The 7,938-nt window shown below is 39.9% G+C and overlaps 1 protein-coding gene across 1 annotated transcript in view; it reads left to right on the plus strand.

The window, feature by feature from the left end:
• Positions 1 to 7,938, plus strand: part of LOC101344775 (ATP-binding cassette sub-family A member 3-like) — a 126,248-nt gene that overhangs the window by 83,253 nt on the left and 35,057 nt on the right. The window contains exons 18-21 of the mRNA XM_023728328.1: positions 889 to 1,051; positions 2,753 to 3,056; positions 4,073 to 4,331; positions 5,842 to 5,920. Coding sequence (XP_023584096.1) covers positions 889 to 1,051; positions 2,753 to 3,056; positions 4,073 to 4,331; positions 5,842 to 5,920 — 805 coding nt within the window. The remainder of the gene's footprint in view (positions 1 to 888; positions 1,052 to 2,752; positions 3,057 to 4,072; positions 4,332 to 5,841; positions 5,921 to 7,938) is intronic.

Raw genomic sequence — 7,938 nt, forward strand, 5'->3', positions numbered from 1 at the left:
TTTAAATAGCCTGTAAATACCAAATATTTGAGAATTCTGCTGAAGAGTAAAGGAAAGAAAGAACTTAGGATAGGACCCTACAAAACACCAACTTTTAAGGAAGGAAAGATAAAGAAGGACTTATAAAAAGATGAGAATGAAAAATAAAGGGAATGTTTCAAGAAGGACAAGATGGTCAGCAGTGTCAGATGCTGCTGAGAGGTTTAATAAGGTAAAGACTAAAACATATTCTTTGGATTTAGCAAAATGTGGGATACTGACTGTGATGGGGAGGAGAGATGGAAGGCAGACATGGGGTCTAGGGAGGTGTATTAAAGATATTAAGATGCTGATGAAGAAGAGCTATTAGAAAGCAAGACTTCAAAGATAGAGTGGTGATAAGGTTCCCAATGATGAGGAGAAAGGGGAGAAGCCAGAGCAGAGATGGATGGATTAGCCTTACACGAGGAGGAGGACACTTTTCAGTTATAATAGGAGGGAGCACGATATACTGGGTCTTACATGATCCAGCTTTCCCTCCTCTCCCCTTTCCTTCTGTAATCCAGGCATACTGACTTCATTCAGTACAGTCCCCTCTCTCACTCTCAGTCCTTCATATACTCTCTTCCCTTTGTCTGGAATGCTCTTTCTGCCCTCTTCACCTAAGTAATTCTTACTCATTCTTTAACTCTCAAATTAAAGATCACTTCATCCAGGAAGACTTCCCTGAGCCCAGAAAAGCTATGTTAGTTACTACTACTGAAAGTTCTTGTCTTCCCTGTTTTAACATTTAATTAACTGATTAGTTTTCTTTTTCTCCCCATAGAATTTTCAGCTGGATGAGGGCCTGCCTGTCTTCTCTTGGATCCTTCCCACAGAGCATAGTTAAAACATGGTATTTTGATGCAGGGTCAACAAATTGACGGACTCTACCACGGATCTCCAGGCCACTCAGCTCCCCTCTGAGCATGATCCTAAAGGAATTCAACCGTGCCTCGCAACTCTGGATGATAAGCCAAAGGGTGACTTCTTGATGCCAGAAGATCTACCTAACATTCGTTTTAATACTGGGGTGATTACTCTTCCTTGGGATTATAAAATTGGAAGGTTTGGTTAACAGTGGAGATTATCGTAAGATTAGTATGTGATCTGGTAGTATTAAGTGGAATGATCCTAGAAATACCCCAATTTTTACCATGACCAGTCACTTCTCCCCACAAGGTTCCCAAGGCCCAAACCAGAATCCTAGGCATCACCTTCTTCTGCATCTCTCACAGGAAATCAACCAGAGTCCTGACAATTTTCCTCTAAATATTCCTCTAATCTTCCCTCCCTCTCCGTTTTTACCCTCATTTCCTAATTCAAACCCTGGTCACCTCACATGATTGTTGTTATTGTTAGGTGCTGTCAAGTCAGTTCCAACTCATAGTGACCATATGTACAACAGAACGAAACCCTGCCCAGTCATGTGCCATCCTCACAATTGTTGTTATACCTGAGCCCATTATTGCAGCCACTGTGTCAATCCATCTTGTTGAGGGTTTTCCTGTTTTTCGCTGACCCTCTGCTTTACCAAGCATGATGTCCTTCTCCAGGGACTGGTCCCTCCTCACATAATTAGTCTTATTTAAGTCTCTTACAGTTTTACGTACGTACCTTTAAATCCATCCTCTGAACTACACCTAAATGACCTATTTTAAAGTCTGTGCTTAAAATGCAGGAGAAAGATATGGCAGCGTGCTTCCCTAAAGATTTATAACCTCGGAAACCCTATGGGGCAGTTCTACTCTGTCCTGTAGAGTCGCTGTGAGTCAAAATCGACTTGATGGCAATGGGTTTTGGATGCTTAAAACTCTTCATTGACTTCCCATTATCTACGGAATTAAATCCAAGCTCTTTAGCAAAACATATATTGCCCTCAAGTGTCTCTCTAAACTCCCTCTGTAACCCCTCACTTTGAAAATTATGCTCTTGAAACACCTAGATTTCTATATCCACCAAGCTTTGTCATACTTTTACCCTAGTTAACTCATATTTTAAATATTCACCTCAAGCCTCATCTTATCCAGGAACCCTTCCCTGAACCTTCAGGTTTGTCTGGGTGATGCTCTTCAGTGCTCTGATAGCACCCTCAGCATACTATATTATATTAAAATATATTATTATCCATCCATCCCACAGTAAACTACACATGTTGGTGGGAAAATCCTGTCCCATCATTCTCCTTTCTGCTGGAGACTTTTGCTTATTTTTTCTAGGAATATTATTATGTATATTGTTATATACCTACCATTAAACTGTAGTCTGAGCACCACAAGGAATATCAACTTGAGTTGCCTGTTCTTTCAATTCAAGTCAACCAGTGTTAATTGAGTTCTCTCTCTATTAATTGAGTTCTTATTCTATGCTACCCATTGCCATCAAGTTGATTCCGATCCATAGTGACTCTAGAGGACAGAGTAGGGTTTCCAAGGAGTGGCTGATGGATTTGAACTGCTGACCTTTTGGTTAGCAGCTGTTTCACTTAATCATGATGAAGAAGACAAAATCGGTACCTGTCCTAATGGAGTTTGCAGTCTAGCAAAGAAGACATATGATTAAACATGCAATTACAGTGTAAAGTACTAAGCATTGTGATAGGAAAAGAGTACAGAGTGCTATCAGGTCACATAACAGGGTCATCTAACCCAGGCCTAGAAGATCAAGTAATTGCCCTCTAAACTCTGACCTGAGGTGACTAGAAGACTATTTTATGTCTCTCTCCTCTTTGTAGATTATTCTTTGCATCCAGCAGTTCTATGCCTTGCTGATGAAAAGGGCCTTGTATACTTTTCGTCACTGGAAGACAATGTTATTGCAGATTTTGATACTACTGTTTTTCACTGCCTTCCTCCTGAAAGCCATCTTCTACTATTCAGAAGTAAAGGATGCCCCCATTCTGGGGATGGATTTGCACCAATATGGTCAATCTGTTGTGCCTTACACTATGTCTGTGCAAACTGAGTTGACTCTTCGGTTTACAGACCACATAAAACTTATACTAACGAATGAGAAACAACTGCCACACCCAGTGACAGGTAAGGGCTTTGTAGAGAAGGACTTCTGATGTATGAAGACCTTGTTACCGCTTGAAGAGTGTTCACATGCTTCACAAATTGGAACAGGCTGCTTTTCAATTCCTTCTTGTCATAAATCTCAGGAAAGCAGGGAAAATATGGTATGAAACATGTCCTTTCTTATCTCTGGTCCCACCAGCCTTTACCCAGAAATCTTGTAGGATGTAAAAGAGCCTACTCAGTAGCATAAGGAGGTGACCAAGGTCTTCAGGGAGGCCAACCTGGCTAAACACATCTGACCTATCTAAGTAAATGATGGGACTCTAGATGGCCTTTTTGATTCTTTAGAATGGAAATCTTTGAAAATATTTACCTTTTGGGGAACTGGAATGATACATAATGAACTGACAGACAAAGGAACCAGAACAAAAAATGAATTTGGTTTAATTAAACAACCATTTATAATTATCCAAAAGCTGTTAGATGCTGAGAGAGAAAAAGATGAACAAGGCTATGCTTTCACAAAGTTTACACAAGTAAACGTCATATTTATATAGTGCTTTTTAGCCCACTGAGTCCTTCGACATGCAGCATTCCATTTAATATTCACAACAAAGGTGAGACTCAGAGAAGGTATATGATTAACCCAGGGACAGACAATAAATGGTAGAGCCATCAGTAAACACTCAGGTATTCCAATGCCCCAGACGAGGCATACACTGCCTTGTTTTTAAATTAAATCTTTTGATCAATGTTCACACCTTCTGTGTTAGCATTTACATAATACCTTTATCATTTGATGGTGTGTTTATGTTTCATCTTCCAGATGAAGACAGATTGTTTCTTTCTATGGCTTTTGTTTCCTCTCCTGACCCAAAATACACAGTAGCTGTTCTTCCAGATTGTAAACTCCCCAACCTCCTCTGTATCCCAGTGCCTAGCACATTGCCTGGGATTAAGTCAGTAAATGTTTGTTGAATGGAATCAAACCGTCATGTATGCTGACCCATGACTGTTGTTTTCCTCATGTATTCTAGGTAATTTAGAAGAGTTCCTGTTGAAAAGTAAAAGCTGTAGGGAACGATGTATTGTTGCTATTTCCCTTGATGTCCAAAAAAGCAAAACCATCATCACTGCTCTGTTTAACAACCATGCATACCATGCTGCTCCAGTTGCCCTAAGTTTGGTCAACAACGTTCTGTTCAAGTTACTTGCTGGCCCCGGCGCTTCTATCTCTGTCTCTAACAAGCCTCAGCCTCAAACTGCCAAACAAGCAAGAAAGCAAGAATTCCATGAGTATGTGTGGTTTTGCTTCCTCTGGGATTTAAGTTTTTCTGGGATTTATATGTTATAATGTTTATTACATTTCTATGTTATGCTCTAAGACAATGGTTCTCAAAGTGTGATCCAAGGACTCCTGGGGGTGCCACAGACCATTTCAGGGGGCCTGCGAGTTCAAAACAATTTTCATAATAATATTTTCCAGGTGACCAATTCATAATGTTAGACAGTCACGCATAAATAAAAGATCCATTGAAAATGCAAGATAAACCAATGGATTTATATTTTCACAGTACAGGAAGTTCATTGATACAGTTTTCAGATTCCACATTGTATCTAGGGTGGCCGACTGTCCTGGTTTGCCCAGGACTTAGGAGTTTCCTGGGACAGAGGACTTTCAGTGCTAAAACCAGGAAAATCCCAGGCAAACCAGGACAAGTTGGTCACTCTAATTGCAACTAACCTTTAAGAAACCACCACTTGTCAAGTGTTTATGTAGAATTTAAGAGGAATATCTACTGTTATTTGAAAACCAAACCAAACTCGTTGCCATCAAGTTGATTCTGACTCACAGTGACCCTATAGGACAGAGTAGAACGATCATGCATGCAAGCCTCATAGGGTTTCCAAGCAGCACCTGGTGGATTCGAACTGCTGACCTTTTGGTTAGCAGCCGTAGCTCTTAACCACTGTGCCACCAGGGTTTCCTCTGTTATCTGAAGAGGCTATTAAAATATTTCTTCCTTTTCAACTATAAGTATATATATATGTGGTGAAACTAGATCTTCTTCATATACTTCAGCCAAAATGAAGTATTACACAAGATTGAATACACAATCAGATAATAATAATCAGCAGTCTTCTGTTAAGCCAGATATTAAAGAGATTTTCAAACATATAAAATATCGCCCCTTTTCACTAAATTTTTATTGTTTGCAAAAATACAGTGATTTTTTAAAATATGTTATTTATGTTAACATGTAATTGGTTTATTATTGTTAATTTAATGACTTAAGCAACTTTTTTTACTTTCTCAGTTTCAATTTTTAATATATTAAGTGTCAATATAATCCACATAAACATAAGTTCATGGGGTTTTCAATAATTTTAAAGAGTATAAAGGGGTCCTAAAGCAGACAAATGCTAGTCTATGATAACTTTTCACTAGCTGGAAGTAAAATTACAAACAAAACAAAATAAAAAAAAAGTTAAGTATGTATATGTTAACATAAGGTAGCCAACTGTCCTTTCTTAGGAAAACTGTCCTTTTTTCTGAGATTATCTCCTTCCTACGTTTTTGAAGTTAAAACATCCTTTTTGATGATCATAGCTTTTATATAATGTCCTTATTTGTCGACAGACAAACAAGTTGGCAATTGCTTATTGATTCCCAAAAATGATTTTTTAAAAACTTACAGGTCAGTAGGATCCAAAATTCTGCAAACCCCTGCTGAAGGAAATAGCTGTTTGTACAGATTGTATTCCTACTACCCACCATATTTTTCTCACGTTCCATCTTCTGCAGGGGCAGCAAAGGACATGACGTTGCCTTCAGTTTGTTCTTTGGCACAGCCATCGTGGCTAGTAGTTTTTCTCTCCTGACGGTGAGTGAGAGAGTCTGTAAGGCGAAGAACATCCAGTTTGTGAGTGGAGCACGTGTTGGTATTTTCTGGCTTTCTGCTTTGTTTTGGGATATCATTGTCTTCTTTGTTTCTTCCTCCCTGCTACTGGTAAGTATTTAGCCTGTATCTGGACATGTTCTCCTCTAGCTCAGGTCACTTGCCTAATTCCTCATGCTGGGAAATACAGCATGAAAGCCTTTGTGTGCAATGTTCTTCCTGCCCACATCTTCATCCCACAACAGCTACTTGGTGCATCACCTGAGCATCTCAACAGACACCAATGACCAGCTGTCTAAGCCTGGGCCTGACTCTTATTTGCTTACTTAACATGTGAGAAATTTTGCCCTAGGATCTTAAAACAGTTTCTTATCAGGAATATCTACAACAGCTACGCCATCTTCCCTATAACTCCCTTAACCAAACAAAAAAAGGAAGAAGAACAACAAGAAAAATAAATAAATACAACTACTCTAACTTGGAAAAAACGAGAGAGAGAGAGAGAGAAGGAAGGAGGTGGAGAAAGGCTTGTTCTATATTCTTTGTAGTTACTTCCAATATGAATAGGTGGACATGGTTCACCCTGAGGCCTATGAGCCAGGGCTTTAAAAGGCAGAACTAGCTATTTTCATCTCCCTGGTGGAGCCCTGGTGATGAAGTGGTTAAGAGCACAGCTACTAAGCAAAAGACTGTCAGTTCAAATCCACCAGCCGCTCCTTGGAGACCTTATGGAGCAGTTCTACTCTGTCCTACAGGGTTTCTATGAGTTAGAATTGACTCAATGGCAGCAGGTTTGGTTTGGTGTTCTGAGGAGCCCTGGTGGCACAGTGGTTAAGCGCTCTGATGCAAGTCAGAAGGTCATGATTCAAATCCACCAGCCACTTCTTGGGGGAAAGATGTGGCAAGTCTGCTTCCGTAAAGGTGTACAGCCTTGGAAACCCTATGGGACAGTTCTACTCTGTCCTGTAGGACCACTATGAGTGAGAATTAGACTGGACTGGAGTAGGTTTGGTTTTTTTGGTTTAGTATTCTGAGCCAATTTCTTAATTGGTACACTCTCTCCTACCCTTCGCCCCTCCTCCTCCCTCAACCAATGAATCCCTTACCTCTGGCCTTGGTCTTCATGCTCCTAGGTAGTCTTCTATATCTGTAATGTGAAAGCGTTCTTTGAAGACAACCACTATGCAGATGCCTTGCTGATCTTAATGCTGTTCGGCTGGTCCACCATTCCCCTCATATACCTGATGAGCTTCTTGTTTTCCAATAGTGCTGCTGCCTATACCAGACTGCTTACATTCAACTTCCTTACAGGCATTTCCAGCTTTCTGTTGGTCTACATGATTGATACCAATAGTAAGTGGAAGCCTTAGGGCTTTTCTTCTTTATGAAATTAACTCTTGTCCTGGGAGTATGAGTGAGCAAGTAAGCAAGTGGGGGAGCCAGCTGAGTCAGTGACTAAAGAGATGATTATGGAAGGCAAGTTCTACAGACTTACTGCCTCTAATAATATAGTCAGTGCATCATAGAGGTGTCTCTGACTCATCTGTTTTTTCATTTATGTAACATTTATTGATCACCTACTGTGTGCCAGACATAGGGATACAGCTTTAAACAAGATGGATAATATCCCTATTCTCCTGGAATATACGTAATAATACTAGGGGAGAGAACAAGATAATACAAGGTAGTAATAAGTGGTATGATGAAAGTAGTAATAATCACTGTGATAAAAATAAAAGAGGTTTACCCAATAGAGAGTGACCGAGGACTATTTTAGTCTAGGTGGCCTCTTTGATATGCAGTGAGCCATATGAAGATTTGGTGAAAGAATGTTTCAAGCTGATGAAACAGCTAGTGAAAAGATCTTGTAGCAGGAATGAGCTTTGCCTGGTCTAAGGAACAGAAAAAAGTTAATTGTGCCTGGAGCATTGTCTGAAAGGAATAAGATGGTCTGGAGGGATGGACAGGGGCCAGACCTTGAAGGGCCTTTTTTTTTTTTTTTT

This window comes from Trichechus manatus, unplaced genomic scaffold (assembly GCF_000243295.1).
Source record: "Trichechus manatus latirostris isolate Lorelei unplaced genomic scaffold, TriManLat1.0 scaffold00024, whole genome shotgun sequence".
NCBI lineage: Eukaryota > Metazoa > Chordata > Mammalia > Sirenia > Trichechidae > Trichechus > Trichechus manatus.